The following is a 21,850-nucleotide window of genomic DNA, read 5'->3' as shown; positions in this document are numbered from 1 at the left end:
AGACAAAAATCAGCAGTTTAAATCATCTGCAGACAAAACTAAATATAAATAAAAAGTAATAATAAAATTGTATAGTTTAGATGATTTAGAAAACTGCATCTTGGAGACAGAAAGTTAAAACATCAATTTATTTTAGAAATATGTAATGAAAATATGCAAAGCAGTTCATTAACATAAAAAAAAAAAATCACCTCAATTGAGCCCAATCAATGTTTAAATAAAAATCATTATTATCTTCTTTATATAAATATATATATATATATATATATATATATATATATATATATATATATATATATATATATATATATATGTTTTATAATTAAATACTGAGCACCGAGTGAACCAAATAATCTGTAGCGGACGGTCTGTTAAATGGTGTTGATTTGTTAATTTCTGGATTTTTTTTTTTAAAGGCAATAGATGCTCCAACAGATCATTAACAAAATAGCTAGATTTTTCTTTTTATTTCCGAAAGAAATAAAGTGAGTCACACCTGTTTTTGAACAGCCTTGGCTATTTAAAAATCTTTTTAAAAGAAATTTGATTTGTTATAAATTGTATCTTAATTTTAATGTATGTAATGTGTAGTTATCTACAAAATAAACAACAAGAATAGCCTAAATATAAAAAATAAATAAAATAAAAAACACAAAATGACATGTATTGTCAGATTTTGTCAATAAACAAATCTACTATTATGATTAGTGTGTTTTAATTAATCAAATTATTTATTTATTTGTGAAAAAGGCAACGGTTAAAAAAATTACCTGAGCATATAGCAGCAACCAATAACATATCATTGTATTTTTACCGGCAGCGCATATGTAAGATGTTGATCTGCTCCAAATTTACACACACATGCTATTTTTCCTTTATAACACAGCAAGCTTGTCATCACAGGCAGATCATCTTTAAACCTAAATTGCAAAAAGGTGTTTTATAGGTATTTGAAAGTGAAAGCAAACTTTGTCTCACAGATCATATTATAGTGCTAGAGTACTCGTGGTTGCCAAATTCAAAAGCATAAAAGGTGTGAACATTCATTGAAAGCGGGCACCTTCGAGGGTTTGAAAAAACAGACTCGACTCTGGGAGTCGATTCTGGAACAAGGTCTCTTTTGAAGTCAACTCCCCATCCCCAATCGTCATCTCTTTTCTACCGTTATACATGGGGGGAGGCTGCCATAAATATTTTGTTGGATTAAAGCGTTACTTTTAAACTTTGTTCAGTAGTGCAATAATAAAATATTTTGTAATGTGTAAATTGTAACTTAGTGTCTCTTTAAGTCACAAATAGGCAACGTTTTAACTTGAGCAGTGCTGGTGCAACCGGCCCCTGGACACTACATAGCATCATCCTCACATCAATGATTTATTTAGTTACAAAATACATAATTAGCAGTGGGCGACCTTGCAATGGGCAGTCATAGAAACTAATCATCAGGCCTGGTTCCCCGAGAACTAATTTAGCATTTTCACTGCCTGCAGGAACTCTGGAAACTGGCCGACAAAATACATCATCACTGAGACACTCTCTATAGAAGTATTACCATGGGTGATTAATCATCTTAAACACTTCAAATTTATGCAACACATCAAATTAAAGACACACAATAAAAAAAAGTTTGCATCCTCTTTAAACTGCCAGTGAAAATAATTCCAAAATTCACAACCTACAGCTTTGAATCATCAAGAAAGGAGCAAACATCACAGTGGCTCTTTGTTGATGACTTTGTCAGACCAAACAATGAAAGCATGTGTGAAAGTGACTCATGAGGAAGCAATATGAGCAGGACAGTTGAGCAGTGGGATGACACAAGCGTGGGAGCCGTGGCTGATGGACTGGAGACGGGACAGACTCACCTGTCTCAGGGTTGGTGCTGGATGTAGCACTAGCTTCAGCTGAAGTGAGGGGTGGTTGGGAAGGAGGAGAGCCTTTATCTGAGCTCTCGCTGGAGTCAGGATGAGAGGGGGGAGATTCAGAGTTTGAGGTGGGGGTGACTGGGGGCTGTGTGGGGGTTAAACTAGAGGAATTGACAGACGGCTGAGTGGAGTTAGTTGGAGCTGAGGGTGTGCTGGCACCAGAAGCTTGAGGGTAAAAAGAGGAGAAAGGGAGGAAACCAAATGAGAAATGCAATCTACTGCATTTCAGTTAAGGGAAACTAATGTAGTGCATCTCAGGCAGAAGTCTTGCTTTAGTCTCAGAGAGCTGCCTACATGATCAAAGAAAGACTGGGCTTAACATCTACATCTTAACAACTATCTGTATGTGTACAGGACCAAATAAATATACACATCCAAAGCAGCTAATTCTTTAGGATCAGTAGAAACTTTCAGGGAGATAACAGAGGCTTCAAGAGTTGACTCCAAATGCAGATTTGTAGTTTTCTGAATGAGAATTACAGTATCATTCAGAACAAAAATCCCTCATGGCTCGACTTTCAGCAATATAGAGTTAACACCACAAAACAAAATTCTAAACCCTAGGGATACAGTGAAAAACTATGCCAGAAAGAGAAACATGGCAGAGAATAGGAGCCAAAAAAGAGCTGTGCTGCACTGTTAAGCTGTGCCTTCACTCTCCCTCCAGCTGTAGACAGAGCACACCAGACGCAGAAAACACTGTTCTATAAAACCCATTCACATCAATGCACTATTGCTGCATCGAACAAAGCAGTCAAAGCTCAAAATAGCCTAATATTCATCTCTATCCTATCTGCTTATGCATGAACTGCACATGCTCAGAAAGCAAAGACCACTTAAATAACACCTCTCAACGCTTTCGCTGTCAATAAGATATGGACCTTAATTTACATTTTTGAAAATTGAGATTTACACATCACATTAAAAAAACAAGCTGAGATACACCCATTAGAACATCTACAATCTGAACGGTTAAAAACTGTCCCCGGACAGTGAGAAAAACTGCCTTTGATGTAGTCAAAATCAGCAATCAATTTTAGTTTTGATATTTATAGCAGGAAATGTACACTATATTCATGCAACACAATCTTCTTAATATTCTAATGATTTTAGCATAAAAGAAAAAAACAACAATTTTGAATTATAGGCCTGTTATATCTATTTTTTGTCATACAAAATATTGCATCAAAATATGTAGTGATAAACATTATTATTGTCATTTTAAGACCATTTATAGTGGCATAAATAGGCTTAAAATGACAATAATATGATATAATGCCAGAATGACAATATAATAGCATCTTAATGCACGTACACTCTTAAAAAGCACACTTAATATTTCATTTATAAAAATATTTAATTTTTGTTTTAACAATTTAATCAGAATGTGAAAATGTGCACTAAAACAAATAAATATTAATTACAATAAATGTTAACAAAAAATAAATACTATATTGTTTTTTTAACCATACTGACACTGTACACCTCCAATAGAGATAGAGAGGTTGCACAATCAGCTAAAATGTTGGTACTATTGTATTTTTTATGTATGGACGATATATATTAGAGCTGCACAATTAATCGTTAAAAGATCGCGATCTTGATTCAACCCCCTAGACCAGTGGTTCTCAAACTGTGGTACGCGTACCACTAGTGGTACGCGGGCTTCCTCCTAGTGGTACGCGGAGGAATCGCTGAATAATGAAAGAAACAATTAACACTTTTAATCCTTTAATGTGTAATATAACATTGATGTGTTCAGCATTGGCTGTTTTGTGAAGCGTACAATCACAACGCTGTGCTTAGAGTGTTTATTTTAGTGCATTGTGTCATAAGCTGCTGAAAATCAGTTTCCGAAGTTTAAGAATTGATTCTGAAGCGTGATTTGACTGACATGAAAAGTGGCCAATCACAGTCGACCTTGTCTAGTTGCGTGAAACGTAAGGGCGGGACAAAGGCTTTCTGTGTTGCAGAGACAAAAAAAACAACTTTAAAACAAATGTTTTGTTGGAATAATGCTTCTCGGATGTTTTCACTACAGAGATGTCTAGCAGAGTAATTAAACCGCGGACATATTTCCTGCCTATTTGATGATCTTCATACACGTTTCGCTCTCCGACAGCCAGTCGACTCGTCTCTGACCTGTCACTCCCCCAAATACATTCTGAATGGCGGCGCGGGAATGAAGGTATTGCGCAATTACTCATTTCTGCAAATGCGGCGAGTGCTTTATTTTAACACGAGAGCGCGTTCATGTACGCAAATCGCTAAAACAGATATGCGAGCTCTTAAATAGGCTTTTTTCAAATGAACTGCAAGTCCTCTCATGATCGCGTGTGTGCTCAGATAGAATACAATCGCGATCTCTCCACTATTAAAGTAGACATTATTTATCTTTGCTCCTTAACTAAATTTAGTCAAAAGTATTCAAAATTATCAAATATTTAGAAATAGATTGATACATGATCGATGACAATGCTAATGGTCTTCTTATTTGGCTGTGTTGTGAAGTGAAACTTACTTTTAGCAAAGGTGGAACATTTTTTATTTCTTTACGGCAAAAAAATTATGCTGGAAATGTTTCTGGATGAGGTATTTGTGTGATTTACACATTTAGCTGTATTCTGATCTGTCCTAAAGCATTACAGGTCAAAGCAATCCATTGTTAGCCTACTTATTGTTTATTTATCACAATTTACAATAAGGCTCTTAAAGCACTGCTTTGATAAATGTATTGTTGTCATATTTCAAATACCTCAAGTAAAATAAAGTCATTTGTTTTATTTTTTTACTGACAGTGTACTTGTATTTTTTTACGTTTCTATTTTAGATTAATATCACGTGTAAAATAAAATCTACATGTGATGTACAGCTATTTAAGAAACAAATTTGCCATATTGTAAAGAAAATAGTGTAAAATATGTAAATAAAAGGCTAAATTTAAATCTGTTTACCATATACTTTAATTTAACCTTTCAAAGCTTAAAAATATATATATTTTTAAAAATGGGCAAAAAAGTGTCTCTATGGCCTTAAAGATTATTTGGTAGTTTTACCAGTGCTATTGAAAAAGATTAATTGTCATGAAAGGAAAAATTGACTATACTTCCTTTGTTAGTGCAAATTCCTATACATGTAGCTTTGGGATGTAAGCAATCAAACCATTAAATTAGGTTTACACTTAAAAAAAAGTGATTTCATAATGAAAATCAGATTTTTTTTTTTTTTCAAAAGTAACCAACTAGTACTTTTTAAAAGAGTAATTTGTACTTTTACCTAATATTAGTATTATTTACTAAAATTTGTGTTATTTTAGCAGTGTAATAGTATTTTTACTTGAGTACAAAAAAGATTTCACAAGCACTTAGTGCAGGTTTATTATATTATTAATATATGATTAATAAATATTATTATTAATGGTTTTTATTTGTATCTATTCCTATGCAATGTTTTATGGGTTGCTGAGAACACATTTCAGGTCTTCAATACATAGCATGTCAGTCTTGGAAAAAAAAATAGGTGCTGGAATTGATTTTCATTAGTCTGTGCCTGTATGAACCCTGTCATGTACATTTAACATTTATTTCAAGATTTGTCTAAAAGTGTATGAATATGACATATAGCCTATATTTATAAGGTCCAAGCAACATTTCCAGCTTTTGATGAATAGGCTACTATGAATACTTTAGATTTAAGTACAGCAGTTTTCTTTTTACTTTTTAAGAACAGCGCCATTTTTTTATAAACTTTTAAAAGCACATTTTAACAAAAACTTTTTTTTTTTTTATCTGCAAGCACAGTTAATGTTCAGACTATTTCAAATGTTTAAAGTGACTGACAATAATACATATTCTTAATAATAGGAAGTAATCTGCATCGTTTTAAAACTGTGCACACCTGTAGCTGCTTAATTAGGCTTACGACGCTATTTTTTAATACTGGTTAAAAAATAGCGTCGTAAGGTGGTACTTGGAGAGACGATTTTTTTCTAAGGTGGTACTTGGTGAAAAAAGTTTGAGAACCACTGCCCTAGACGATCTTAATCCAGCCGATCTTAATCCAGCGATTCTGCCAATCATATTTTTAAGTTCAGGAGACAAGAAAAGGCGGCAGCACGAGTTTTTTTATTGTTTCACATACGTTGCTCAGTGACATTGACACCTCCAAATGATGTTGAATGAGTCAGATAATGTATTTTTAAGGTATAATTCACCTAAAAATGTAATTTTTGTCTTCATATAATGATGTTTTCGCGGCCGGGAAATCACACGTGACATGAGCTGCTGACCGTAAGCTGTTATCACAGAGAGGGCGTACGCGCGCTCTACTTAATAATAGACGCGCGCGCGTCTACTTTAGTGAACAGAACCTGCATATGTTGCCAGTAACAGGTAATACAGTTTTAAATAATATTCAGTTTGTGGCACAGAGTGGTCGTTTGGGAGCCGCGCGCGAAGTATGAACAAGCACTTAGCAGTCAGAATGAAACCGAAAGTGTGCACTTCTTTTAAATGATCATATCGCATTTTAGAGTTATGATTACGACAAGCATTTGATATGTTTTTTTCTTTTATAGCGAACCCATAGTTGTGCATGAAAATAAATGTTCACAATGTCAGTATAACTACTCTAGCCTATATATTGTTGAATATAATCTGATAATGGCAAATGTCTGATTTTACCAGTAAATAAATTTGTCTAATATAACAGATTGCAAGCATATCTCAAACATAATAATTCAACATCAGAATTATTATAAGTAGAATAGAATTATTTATAGAAACCAGTAGACCTACACATAATATTATTATCGATGTTGTGCCATATGTTTGTTTTTACCATACCTTTATTTTACATATACAGAATTGTGAGAAAATCGTGATCTTTATTTTAGGCAAAAAAAAATTTTAAAAAAAATCGCGATTCTCATTTTAGCCAGAATCGTGCAGCTCTAATATAAATTGCAACACCGAAAATGATTGAGTTCATTGCCATGTGAGGTTCAATAACTCAATACATTGATTATTATGACAGATCTATACGATGCAATTTTGGCCATTGCAAAAAAAACAAAAAAACATACTAGTGCAACATAAGTTTTCGTAGTTTAAGGTCACAAATGTGGTTATTTTATTTGCTTGTGTTGTTTAAAATCAGTTAAGTCTAAGTTGAGTTAAATTTAAAAAGTCATAATAATAATAATAATAAATAATAATAACTTTCCAGTGCTCAAAGACATATTATAAGATGATAATAAAATAAATGTTTTTCTGTTTTCAGCCAGAATTTGCTGTTTCGGCCCAGAATCTTAACTCCAGTGCATCAATACTTCATATCCTCCAGGGATGAAGATACATAGCTATTTGAAAGCTGTTCAAAAGTACTATAAAATATAATACTTTACATTTAAGCCGCATGCAAAAAGAGCACTTTAAGTAAAATGCATGTTTAGTTTTGTGATTAAAAGACCTGCTGGAATTTCAACAATCCAACACTTGCTCAATGAAATTTCAAGCTAAAGACACCACAGAAGCACGGCATACAGATCTTGTGTTGGCCCTAGGTTATGAATGCAAGCATTATGTCTTTTTGTTAAGCGTGATGTTTGTGAAGTCAGGGAGGAGATGGAGATGTCACCTGGGAAGGCGCTGGGTGGAGAGGGTGTGGGTACAGCAATGGGAAGACCGACACTGCCGCTCCCGCTGTTTTCCCGACTGCTGCTGCGGCTGCTGGGATGACTGCCACCACTGCTCCCACTGCTGAACACATACCACAGATTACACATCTTGTCTACGTGTGCCTCATACTGAAGACTCAGCAATATGATTAAACAAAACCAATGGCAAGTGCTCACTAATACAATAGATGGACCAAACAGCACACATAAAATAAACATATTTCTTAGCAACAGCAGAATGGCTTGATTCAGGGTTGACAGTATTAAATGCTAGCATTTGTGAAACAGAAAGAGCAGAAACAGCACAGCTTTAGTGGCAAGAAAGCAGAACACAAGATAGCCAGCACTGAATTGGAAACCCCTGAGCACACTGCAATCATAATAGCAAAAAGAAATGCACAAATCAATCAGTAATGCTTTTTAAAGGAGACACAAAAACATCTGAGACATACAGCGGTGACAGGCATAAAAAGCCACTGAAGATAAAACATAACATTTTCATAGTTTGGAAATGAATTACATTTCTTGTAAACCTTCCTGAGGTTCACCCCTCTGGGGAAAAGGAAATGGAATTTGGAAAAAAACAGCAATTGTGCACTGGAGGATTGTATTTATTGTTTCTAGAATTATTGGTGGAAGTACCTGCTTTTAGTGCATTTGCTCCTCAGGAACTGGGAATGATTTTAGTTATAGCAAATACAGCCATGCAATAGCATTTTAGAGCTACAAGACACACACAAAGAGGGCATTTACCCATCACTTTTATCTGCAGCTACTCTTATACTCAATTTAGTGTCCTAGATTTCCTTTTTTCTCCTTTAGTTGCATAACTTATACATCTACATCTAATCTTCATTGAAACAAAACTCCAAATCACAGGATCCTCCATTCTCCAGTTGTCAATTTATTAACAATACTGCTGTAGGCCAGCATATTTGTCTGCTGAATGCTTGTTTCGAATGGATAGCCCTCATAATAATGGCACAAAGTGTAAATTTGGGCTATTATTAATACGATTGGCCTGGTATAAAAATATATTTTATTTATATATGTATACCAGGAGACTGGCCACTAGCATAATAAAAGAAATGATTATAATTATAAAATATATATTATACAGTAATATATACAGTATATATAAGTAATAACAGAATAGTGACATGATTATGAAGGTGAATAATCAAAATTACTTGTATAATTAATTAGTACAAGTCTGATACACTTGATACAATTAAGAGATAATCTTGAACATTTTTATGCATATATGCAATTTAAAAAGTAGAGGGTAAAAATAATCTAGTACCTGGTTTTGTAACAGAACAAATTTCTTCTTCAGTCTGAAAAACATGTTCACACTTTTGTTATGAAAACACTGATGCACCGTATGATTGCTGCAGCACTCGCTCGAGCAAGTGGAACTGCAACTCATCTGGCCCGCTTGGTTTGACTTATTAATAGTTATCTTGTGTTTAGACGGCTATGACAAGAGTTTTGCACAATGCTGATGGTTAATGTGCATCATTTTCGTTGTTCTGTTAGTGTAATTAAATGTCTTTTTGTAGTATTTGCACACAGTTTGTGTTTTGTCTAGCCTCTGATTTAGCCCACGTTTTCCGGCCCAAAAGCTGTCCAAAACCCAGCAAAACCTGCCCAAAATATTAGAATATTTTATTTAATGTTAATTCATTTAAATCGAAATTAACAGAGTTACTTTAACTGTCATAATTTTAACCATACATCAACCAACACCAGCAGGCACAGGACCACAACATAACTGGATTACATCAAAACACTGCCCCCACTCACTGCACGTAATGTTGTGTAGATTACACTACCTATTAGAGTATGTTTTACTTTTAAAATGGGGTATAAATTCATCCCATTTGGCATTTTAAATTCATTTGAACATAATAAGGGTGCTGCTTGTCAATCAGACAATGCTTCTATGTTTGTTCTTGCGGTCAATTAAGGAAAAAAGGTCGATAAAAGTGTCATGATACACCTGTGAGTTTAACTGCATGTGCTGTGATGTGCGTGCACATGGAAGGAAGTCAGATTTGTCCAGGGAGTCAGATTTTGATACAACTTTCCTTCACCTACCCGCAAAAGGAGGTGAAGGAAAGTTGTACCAAAATCAGACTGAAGTTGTATCAAAACCCGACCTAATCTGGCAACACTTCCACCTGTAAACACCCCTCTGTTAAAAAAAAAGTATTGCGATTCATTCAACATTTCTACCAGTTTGAGTGGTTACATATTTGAATGGATTTTTAACCGGCTCATGGTGAATCGTTACATCACTACCAGTGTGTCAAGAGCACATGCGTTGACATTTACTCAGACCCCTCCAATTCACTGCATCCTCTAAATGCAACGCTAACGCTGTATATTTGCAAATATGAATTTAAATATTTATTATTGAGTTATTATTATTTTATATTGCCTGGGCACACTCTCTCCTCTCAACTAGACACTTATTTCTCGACAAAAACTAGACTTGTTGTAGTATTTATGATGACTTGATTTGAAGTTCTTTTATCCTCACTTTGGATAAACTGTCTGCTAAATGTGTAAATATTTAAAAACCTGATTCAAATCATTAGCTCTGTGAAATTTAGTAGGGCACAACCATTGTGATTTGTGTCCAATAACATTTCCAACTGGCAGACAGATGGGAGAAAGCTTGGGAAAACGGCACCAAATGCTCTTTTTTTTTTTCTAAGTGACAAGAGGCAGTCAATCCTTATCCAGAGCACGTGGGTGGACTTCAGAATGCATTCAACGCTCACACTGAAAACCTGAGATGGCGTTTGGAGTGTTTTCGTCAGGTTGCAGAGAGTATTAAAGTGAGTTCCTGCAGCTCAACAAGTAAAGAATAAGCCACTAACAAAAACAATATCAGGGTTTGGATTGCCAGAAGAAATGCATTAAAACCACATTGGCTAAAAGTGAAAGGCAAACGCATAAATAAAGATTTTACAGGCACCCCTGCAGAGGGCACAGAGATCAAACGAGAACAAGTGCGAGCGGTTATATAATTTCAGACACAGCAGACTATATTTCTCTCTTGGTCTTTCCTTTGAAGCTCAGAGTTTTTCAGCTATGTAGTGGACTTGAACTTAAAAAACCTCAAGAAAAAAAGGAGAGGACGATGGGAGACATCTCAAAGAATACGAGGCTCTGCAGTCATTTGAGAGCATCTCCAGGCATCTTTATCCTCCATGACTGATGATGCGTTTATGCGAGCACTGTTAACGTCATTCGCAACTGGTTGCCAAGGTTTCAGATTATGCAACTGTGCAGACAATCAGCGATGCTTGTTTTAGAAGTGCTGGGGGAAAAGCAATGCTGGAAAGCTCTTTCACAATGACAGTCTAATTGCTAAATCAACTAATCAATGTTAGCTGATAAATGCACAACAAATAAAAGGAAAACACTAAGCCCTCAAAATAAAAATAAAAAAAACGCAGAGAGATGCATACCAAAGGCGTTCAATGCAATGGAGTCAAATGATGTGGGTACCTGTAGGTGCGGTTCCTCTGATTAACAGATGCCGTGCGCACAGGACTTTGGTGCAGGATGGGCACCATATTGCGTGTTGGGCTTGGGACGTAGTCATTAGGGACCACAGGAGGCCGCACTGGCTCAAGTGTTCTGTAGGGTGAGTGTCTTCTGTAAAAAGGGGCAGCAGTTTAACAACCTTGATTAGACTAGCCTTCAAATAAAAAAAAACATTCTAAAATGTTTACATTTCATAATATAACATGTAAATGTATATGCTTAAAAAATGCTTAAATAAAAACTGCAACTTGAATTTATATATAGGCATGCACACACTCAGACAACTGGTTAAAAGTTTGGGGTCAATGGGATTTTTAAATGTTTTAAAATAAGCTTCTGCTTACCAAGGCTGCATTTATTTCATCAAAAATACATTACAAACTGTCAAATTGTGAAATGTTATTGCACAATAAAACAACTCTGCTCAAAAGTAGTTTATAATTTCATTTAATCATTTACTCCACTGATTTTAAGGATGAATTTTTAGTTTTATTACTCTCGTCTTCAGAGTCACATGATCCTTCATAAATCAATCGAATATCGATTGTTATTATTATTATTATTACTATTAATATTATTATTATTATTATTATTATTATTAAAGGTAATGATAATAAAAGCACTAATGACTGGTGTAATAATTTCATTTGAATCTACATACAACAAGTAATAAATAAATAATAAATATTTGACCATTTTGTTTTCATTTAATAAATGCCACTTTGATAAACAGAATACATTTATTTGAAAAAAAAAGGGAAAAAAAAGACTTTATTGATATATTTTTATTTTATTTTATTTTATTATATATTTTTAAACCTTATACATAAAGTGCTGAATACACCTAAATTGTTTTGTTGGGGTTAAATATGTTATAAAATGTTAATAAACTGGAAAAAAAGAGAAAAAAAATATATATAGCAAATGTTGTTGTAAGTTAGTAGTTTGTAATTCTTGTACTTGTTTGAATTTAAATCTTTCAATTACTAAAATGTTAGGTAACTAAACTCTTATTTTAATTGATAAAACTGTTTAATTGTTTTGTTTAAATGCATCAAACATTATTGTTAAAATTCCAGCAGGCCTTTTAATGAAACATTGAGAACATTTTTAGCTAAAGACATCATAGATGGACTGCATGCAGATCTTTTGTATATTCACTGAGAAATGGCTAAATATATTCAATTTCAAAAAGAAGAGCTGAGCACATTTATGCTGAGCACTGTGTATAACAACTTTTGAGGTGCAGACTTTTTATGTGTATATCAAGTTAGAATTATTAGTCGTCCTGTTGAGTTTGAATTCTGTTATATTTTCCCCCAATTTGTGTTTAACGGAGAGAATATTTGTTTCTTCAACACATTTCTAAACATAATAATTTTAATAACAAACTTATTTTACCTAAACAACTTATGGTAATTAGGCATGCCATTGTGTAACAGTGGTTTGTTCTGTAGACAATTGAAAAAATAAATATTGCTTTAAGGGGCTAATAATATTGACCTTAAATGGTTTTAAAATATATTGAAAAAATATTTTACAAAATTAATAAAATGAAGTAATAGATTTAATTTCAAGCTACTCTGACACATTTGTATATCTGTGACTCTAATGTAACATTTAACAGAATGCTAAAGATTTTTTAAATGAATTAAACGTTTTTGAAGGAAAGTACAAATTCAAAATTTACCCACAACACACCAATGACATCACCCAGAAAATATGCTTAATTGTCAAGAAAATAAATTCTAAAATAAAAAACGATAAACATACTTTTTTGACACGGTGTTCTTCATAACATTTGTGGGCTTCAAAATATGCAATTTCCCTTTACTGCATACAGTATGTGTTTATCTGTGTTCGATTTGAGCGTGACTCAATCTGGCCTGCAATGACCAGCCATCATGTTGCGACACAGGAAACCAAAAGAGAGCCAATCTGCACTGCAAGCGTTGATAAAAACAGGACCGGACAGGACACACCCTCTGTCCTCAATGCTCATACACATCAAGCTCACTTTATAGACTGAGCAAATCTGATCTGTTTCACGATTTTAATTTCAAACTCTCCCAAAATTAGATGGCAAAGCACATTTAACGCCTCTGTTCTGACCCGAAATGTAAATCAGGCTCTTCTCTGGCATAAAAGAGGCACATGAAGGATAATGTCATATGTAAGGCTGAAGCTGAATTCTCCCTGAGGAATAAAGACATAACAACCCACACATGTGCTCCTGAACTCAACTACAAACACATCATACAGTAAATGCTGAAAACATGAAACCTTAACATGAAAGAACTGTTTTTTACTAGCAAATGAAAAAAAAAAAAAACTCATGATGAGGAAAACTAGAAAATGCTTTTTACACACTTGATAGTCACTGCACAGTTGGAAGATTTGAAATATCACAAATACTTTGATGTCTTTGAAAATTCAAACATGAGCTGAAAGACAATTGACTCCACAACCTAGCAGGCGGGAATGCGGGAAAAGCCAGCTCCCCTCATGTCCTCCATTTACATTTGAATCCCCTGAAACCCCTTTGTTCAACCACCCCAACTCACACAGAACGGTCATTGCAAAGGCTGAATGTTCTAAATCAACCAAGTGACTTTATCTATCATGTTTAATATCATTTGAAATGTCTCAGTGCTACTGGTACAATGGTCTCATTCCCTCAGAAAAATATAGAAAACAATAAATATATGCTTAGATGTGGCATTTATAACAGCTTAATAGCTCAATTCTGAACATTTCCACGTTAATACTACATGCTGAAATATTGATAGAAAATTCTTTGACTATATAAGCCCACTGTTTATTAATTCAGTGCTCCAACAGTTAACATTAACATTACTAATATTGTGATGAAAAATACATAGGCTTTTATTAATATTAGGTGATGTTCATTTCTTAGTTCATGCCTAAATAGCAATAAATCAGCATTTTTCTTCCTGTTGACTTTAATCTTTTAATTACCATTTACTAATGAAACTTTATTGTAAAGTGTTACGTACCCTACTTTATAATCATTTTGCCATTTAGATTGGTTGTAACCGTTGCTGATCATGCATAAGCAGTAAATCAATACACAAAGTATTTTCTGTTTATACACCTTTTCTGCAGTTTACGTCAATTTCATGTATAATACCTTATATCACGATAAAAGGTTCAAAAATGAATCGCAACAAGAAAACTAGATACCATCATAAGACTAGTATCAACTGTACCCTAACTGGTAGAACAGTAAAAGTTGAAGGTAGATACCCTATCGTGCCTTTGCCTGCCATCGGCGGACTGGGTGGCTTCTGTGTGGGAGGTGTGGTGCGAAGAAGACTCCCCATCTTCATGTTTTGGGTGTTGACCTATGACAATCACCAAAAAAAAAAAAAAAAACACCATCAGAAAATATTACAGGAGGAAAAATGGTATTAACTTTGGCAATACAGCTCTATAATATGCAGAGCAGCAGCAGAGAGAAAGAGTTTATTCCTATTCATTTTAAAGTAAGCCCAAACAAACAGAACAACAGCAACTTCTGAGCAGCATGCGACAAATATAGAATGCAAATGTGATATGGTAAGGATGAAAGAAGAAACAGGGATGATTGCCAAATGGTTGTTCAATCGAAACTGAAATCTTTACTCCTCATTAAAGCATCTCTATAAGAAATAAACGACTCTCCAAATCAGCATTGGCTCTAATTTGTGCCTAGAACGAATTACAATTGGTGTTCAGAGTCCATAACAAAGTATGAACTATGGAATCAAACCGTATTCCTTCTCCATTCCTCAAACCTGATCATAAGACAGCTGTAAAAGCCCTTACCTTGAACCTAAGCAACCACTTAAACCAAGAACGAAGAAGCAGAGAACAGGGGTGAGAGGAAGCACAGAGAGGTTAGTGACACTTCTCAGACACATAGAAAACCCACGTCAGATTTGTTAGTTTGAAACAAACACGTTAGTCAGAAGAAATCGTTCATCCCGGTGAGCTTGTGTCCTACCTTCACACCGTGACCAATGTCGTCCAGCATACTGTAATCGATAGGTTTGCGTATGTACCGCACTGGCCTCTCAGGATTGGCTGGAGCAATGATTTTGTGTGTGCGAGAGGTGTTCTTGTTGGTTGTGAGGATGCCTATCTCCCGCCTGGCCACTTTTTCTTTGTGGATGTCCACCGTCTGAATTGAAGAAGAACAAGGAAATCTTGAGTTTTTACATAATTGTCAGAGACAGAAAAGCCAACTGTTACATTAAGCATTAACCCTTTAACAGGCATCATAACCACCTGGTTCACCTTTAAACCATGGGTTATCATTAGTATTTTAATCGCTTATTACTATCTATCAGAGTTGTATTGAATGATATACTGACACAACATGTGGGCCAAAAAAATATTTTCAACGAGTGCACGATAAAGAGTTAAAGCTACATTAGTAAGCAGATAATAAACAGCTATTGTGATTAATGATTGTATTTTTATATTTTTACATTAATTTTAAATTTTATTCTTTATTTATATATTTGTATTACTTTGTTATTTTTTATTATAATAACAAATAAAAATGGCAAAGATTATAGAGTTGAAACATTGTTAAATAAAAGTTCAGTGTTAAAACTGGAGTGACAAAATACAACATATTACATTTTACTAATTAAGAACAACACAATAATTTAACATTTCAGTGTTGTCTGTGTTAAAACATTATAAAACACTTTTTAGAAATTAACGTTTCATGATAGAGTATAACTGTGCCTTAGCTTACAAACAGATATTTGTGTTAATAAAGCATTACTATGAGATATTAGGGCAGCACAATATATCATTTCAGCATCAATATCGCAATGTGAACATTTGCAATAGTCCCATCGTGAGCACACGCAATGGTGAGTATAAGTTATCATTTTGCAAGTGTTTTTTTGAGACATGTGACTGAGTTTTAAAGCATTCAGGCATTAGAAAATGTTTGTAACTAAAAAAATTATAATGATCACTTTTAATAAATTGTTTGTAAAATAAAGACTATGCAGTACTATTTTACATTTGATTATGTAATTACTGTAAACCTGAATACATTCTGACACTTTGAAAAACAATAAAATCGCTGTTCATTTAACTAGCACATTTTTCTTTATTGAATTTGTCTATAATTGTAGATTGCTTATTATATTTTATACAAAAGTTCCTAACTGGTTCTTAAATCTAATTAGCTAATAGTTTACATATTCTGTAAATAACAGCACTTGTCCAGCCTCTTAACCCTTTACCCTTATTACTCCGCCCACTTACAGCAACAAAGCAGAGGACACTCTGGTTTGACAAAGATTCTTGCTGTTGGATAACAATATACTTTTGAGGCTTAAGTCGAGAATGTAGTTGTTTAAATTGCAACTATGCAGTTTATTTATAAAGATATTTTAAATATTTATAACTGTGAGAGACAGTGCAGTGGCGGCCATTAGCCTGTCTTTGAGCAAAGAAAGACGGTGACTATGTTCATCCACAAGACGATGACAGAAACCGCATAATAAGAGAAAACAGCTAAATTTAAAACTACAGCTGATTAAATCATTATTAAACAGGTAAATGACTCAAGTCGATCTCTCTCTTTTGTATATTGTAGTGTTGTATTTATACCATAGTAATATTGTGATTTGATTGCATCAGAGAAATACTGGGAAATCTCTGCAGACTGATGGCATTTCATACTGTTCAGCCTTATAATCTTAAAATGTGAGCAAAATCACAAGTTTTGTCATCACTTTAGACATTACGCTATAGAGAATCATTGAAATACTAGCTCTAAACCGATGTGGTAAATGAGCAACATTTCTGCTGTTCTGACCTCAGCTGCAGATGTGAATGAATAACATAAAAAAACGATTTTAAGACTCTCCTTGTTTGATTTTCTTCTTTCAGTCTGTCGAACTGTTGTATAAACGCAATATCACACTTGTAGCATTGCGATGTGGCTGTATATCATCGCTGGTGGGACACTAAGGCACACCTCCCCCCAGTGATAATATACTGCCACTTCACACTAGTGTGATATTGCTTATTTATGCACTCCTCTACAGAATCATCCTAATCAATCTGAAATTAGATTTTTTTTTTCAAACAGTTATTCAACTCATCTAGTGAAATTGCATGCATATCTCAATTTTTTTAATACTGTGATTTATAAATTATTATAAAAAAAAAATTAATCGCAATGTGTAAATTTTCCAATATCGTGCAGCCCTATATCACATTATTATATTATATACTATATAACTATATTATAAAAAAAAACATTACTTGTTGAGGGCTTGAAAAAAAATCTGTATAATGTTCATTTGAATAGTTCATTAATCATTTACTCACCTGCACTTAATCTCAATTCCTAATTTAGCAAAAATTAAATCATTAAAAATTATTGAATCTCTAAAGAATCTCTAAATAACATCAAGCTCATTAGATTTGAGATTTTGCAACTCAATAATACAGCATTTATACAGTACAGCACTTAGTAAACTGCTTATAATGTCTACTTAAGTCGCATTAGCACATGCTTAAGAAATAATAAACTAACAATTTGCTAATGATTAATAAACAATTCGTAACGTGCAGTAATTGCAAAGTGTTACCAAAAAGTCTTAAAGCTAAGCATTGGAGCAAAAAACAACTTGTGGAAAATAGATGGCATGAACTTCGTATTTGAGAGGCCTGAAATCTCTGTGGATGGAGTTCTGTTTCATTTCACACGGCAATTTGGGAGAGGACTGTGTCAAAAGCACTTGACGAGAAGAGCTGCATTAGATGTTGTGCTGCCGTGTTTAATCGCTTTAGAGCCCATACTGTAGACAGCTGTTAAATAAAAAATAAAAGAGGAAACACAGAGGATAAGCCTCTGCTGCTGGCATATCAAACACAGATAAATGATTTTCAGCATTAACCGACAGTGATATGGTAAAATAGGGCACGAGTCCAGAGTAACAGCTGAGTCCACAGATGAGGGCAGATCACAGAAATGGATACTAAATAAAAAAAAAAAGCATATAAAGAAGAAAACCGTAATCATCCATGTTTTTTTCAATGTTTTTCCCTTTGCATTTTTAAAGTTTTACGTATATATGACAAGCTTTCAACAATTCACATTTACACACATAAGAAAAAACTGTCAAACATGCTGTATTACATATGCCAGGACAATAGTTGGCACTACTTTTGATTCCATCCATCTATTTTTATGCGCATTTGGGATAAACGATTGATGAAAACACATAAATGTGCATAAAAACATACGTGCTTAACTGAGTAGGATAAACTTCTATTCAATAAGAAAATGTGCATAAACTGCGATGGAAACACTTTTACCATACAAATTCCAGTATGCACACTGAAAAAAGGTCATGTGATTCAGTTATATGAGATCATGTGATGATAAACGTGTCAATAGACAAACCAGCCTTAACGGTTTCAGTAATAGTGTAATGATATTATTAATGACCTCCAGAATAGAGGACCTGTGCTCCACATCTCATGCCTTCAAACAACGCCACGTGCTAATTGCGTGTCAACATCATCTTCTAAGGCACAAGTCAATTATTAAATGAAGAAAAGATTGACACAGCTTCTCCTACCACAGCAAATTGCTTTTTTTACTATTGATATTTGGTGCCATTAATAAGGAAATGATGATTTTGTTTTCTTTGACTTGTTGAATGGAAAAACTGCTTGATTCGCATGTCTTTTATGCAATATTCCAGTTTTGCGCATCAATTTAATTAGCATTTCTGGATGGCAACATAGCTACTGTTACCTTATTAGTAAACAGTACCTGTAGGGAAGTGATGATTCGCTCTTTAGGAACGAGTATTTTAGATTTGACGTTTGTATATGATGCGTCCACATTGTTGGTTGCTCTCGTTTATTGCAGGAGTTACATTCTAAAAATAGGTGAAATCCACGAAGTAGACAGCTTTACTTTTTACAATTCTAACAAACAAATTATAAATTACAATTTTAAGGCTGTAAAACCCCTCACTACACAATTTATACACTTTTATCAGAAAATCATTACCATTTTCACATTTTTAATTTTTGTTTAAACACTTTCAAAAAATAAAAAGTTCAAACTTTTATAGAAAAATAACTCCAGTATTATAGAATGAAACCATAGATCAAAACTGGTTGTCAGGCGCAAACATTCAGCGCTGTCCGCCAAAGATTCATAAAGCTTTTTCGCTTTTGTGTGGATAATGTTAGCATCCAGCGTAATGTTTTTTTTCCTGCAGTCACTGATCAGCAAAGCGAAAGCAGACTCCATCCTTTTAGGGGTCGTTCACCGGATCCGACGCGCACATACAGTAAGAAGTAACACAAACTATACGCACACATTAACATGTTATTTATAATTAAATTATTCAGATGTAGCGTGGCAGAAATACGAACAGTGTCCTGAGTCATAGCTAGGCGCCACTGACAGCCATCAACTTGCGATGCCGGTGTGCGTATCCTGATAGAAACCTATGTTTGCATGGCGCTGACTGGCGCAGTGCATACAGTCTGCGACCCCTTTTTTGATGATCTTGCTGCAGACACCCTTTTTGCATCCTTGTTAAAACTCACACTGCTAGTGATCATAGATTTGTGTTAATTTGGAAAACTGAATGCATTTTGCACTGCACAGGAGAAATAGAGGAGATTTATTGACAATGGTCAAACTAGCAGCAGCAAACTAGCTAAACGCAGCATCACACTGTCTCATTCTCACACATAGATACGCGTGCTCGCTTGCTCGAGAGTCAGGAGTAATACTTTTAGACCACCCGCTCCCGTCCAAAATTAAACCAGTTACCGACCGTTCCTGCGCTTTATACGAAAATTTATTCTCGCGCCGCAGAAATCTGGTCAGCTCCCTCGGTACAGCCGCGGGAATGCAGACTTCTAGTCTACATCCAATTACGCAGAACATAATGAGCTGTGTAAAAAAAAAAAAAAAAAAAGCAAGTCAAAATTTTCACGATTTGCACTTTGCAGGAAAGATCTGATTGAGGCCTAGTTTGTGGCCTTTGTATGTAATCTATTTTGTATGTGAATACTTGAATTTGTAAACCCAGCATTAGAGTAAACATACAGTAAACAGCCCTAACATGTTACCAGGAGGAGAATTTTACAACAGGGACTGATTTGAGATTGCAATTTACAAAACATGAAGCACTTTTTTGTGCACTTATTTTAGTGTTTCTCATGTTATGCTTTCAATATCTTACCTTTTACCCAACTAGGTCACAGTCATCCACCTGTCGCCTCCTCACAGTCTCTAAGAGCTGTCAGTCATTCAGTAAATATAGCTCAGAGTGTGAAACTGTATGAAAGTGTTTACCTGAGAGATGTGGTTGATGGAGGACTCCATGCGGCGCAGCTGAGACGCCTGGATGTCCAGCATTTGAAGCACATTGTTGGCGAGAGTGTTGATCAGGTAGGCCACACTGGCCAGGGATTGAGTAGTGTAGTTCTTGGTTTCCTCTAGAGCGACATGCTTGTCTGGAGCCTGAAAGAGAAACAAAAGAGTAACAGTCAGTGCGCAATTTAATCAGAGCCATTTAAAGGATTCAAGCTGTGGTAGTTAAGGGATTTGTGCTGATTTAAAAAAAACATATTACAACATTAATGGTCCAAAAGCTTTTTAAAGTTAAACTCACAATGCAACTATTATATTGTACTGATCTCAGAATGCTCAACGAAATCGAATTAGATTAAAATCTCTAGTCAGTATCAAGCCAAATCTAATAATAATAGTAATAATAATGTTAATAATAATAATAATAATGCATTTTATTTAAAGGCACCTCAAGAAAGACCACACAACATAGCAAGAACAACCAACAGATAAACACAAAATTAAAAGACAAAAAAATATAGTACAATTAAAAAAACAAAGTAGAGTTTTGAGTTTGGATTTGAAATGTGAAAGTTTAAATTACGGAGATCAGGAGGAAGTGAGTTCCAGAGATGAGGAAATCAATCAAATCTAGGGATGCACAATATATCGCCAGCCATATTGATATAAACCGATAAATGCTATTATTAATGTTATTGTTAATATTATCTATCCAATACCAAAATTAGGCGATAGAATATGTAATTGTACAAAACTGCCTGCCTTGCATGCGTAGACAAAGCCTTTAGTTCTTTCATTTTATTTAAAATGTTTATTTAACTTTGTTAATTAAATCCCATTTTTTATTAAGCCAATTATTTTTATGGAACAGTCGAGTTGCATGTTAATTTGCTATGAGAAGAAAAGGCATGCTGATTTATGTGAAATCGTGAATATAGGTTTATATAATCACCTTGCAATCTTAAAATTTTAGCTTTTTTGCTATTCAGGCTATTGAGTTCATAAGATCAGTTCAAACTTTTTTGAAGTTTTAAAAATAAAATCAGTTGTTTACTGTATACAAATACAACATTTATTTGAACCATTTATGTTTATCAACTATTGTATATCGGTTATTGGCCTCCAAATCTAAAGAGTTATCGGTTATAGAAATATTGGCCCAAAAATCCATATGGTTGCATCCCTAATCAAATCAATAAAAAGAGATTTTCACAAGCTGCAGGCACCTGATCCATTGATGACAAATGATGGCCAAGTTTCATTTCCGACTTTGGACCATTTTCTGTCTTCCAATGTTGA

At 34.3% G+C, this 21,850-nt stretch overlaps 1 protein-coding gene across 16 annotated transcripts in view; it reads right to left on the bottom strand.

Annotated features, from left to right (window-relative positions):
* Nucleotides 1–21,850, bottom strand: part of abi2a (abl-interactor 2a) — a 66,803-nt gene that overhangs the window by 14,389 nt on the left and 30,564 nt on the right. For 2 of the 16 annotated variants that reach the window (XM_009304512.4, XM_009304514.4), the window contains exons 2-8: nucleotides 20,534–20,701; nucleotides 15,170–15,346; nucleotides 14,992–15,009; nucleotides 14,431–14,528; nucleotides 11,125–11,274; nucleotides 7,563–7,684; nucleotides 1,866–2,090 (exon numbers count right to left, since the gene is read on the bottom strand). In XM_009304512.4, coding sequence (XP_009302787.1) covers nucleotides 1,866–2,090; nucleotides 7,563–7,684; nucleotides 11,125–11,274; nucleotides 14,431–14,528; nucleotides 14,992–15,009; nucleotides 15,170–15,346; nucleotides 20,534–20,701 — 958 coding nt within the window. The remainder of the gene's footprint in view (nucleotides 1–1,865; nucleotides 2,091–7,562; nucleotides 7,685–11,124; nucleotides 11,275–14,430; nucleotides 14,529–14,991; nucleotides 15,010–15,169; nucleotides 15,347–20,533; nucleotides 20,702–21,850) is intronic. The other 14 variants (XM_017357720.3, XM_073912230.1, XM_009304515.4 and 11 more) reach the window with 7 other exon arrangements.

The sequence above is a fragment of the Danio rerio genome, chromosome 9, assembly GCF_049306965.1.
Source record: "Danio rerio strain Tuebingen ecotype United States chromosome 9, GRCz12tu, whole genome shotgun sequence".
Taxonomy (NCBI): Eukaryota; Metazoa; Chordata; class Actinopteri; order Cypriniformes; family Danionidae; genus Danio; species Danio rerio.
The sequence above is the reverse complement of the archived record's forward strand: the minus strand, read 5'-3'. Positions and strand labels throughout refer to the sequence as shown.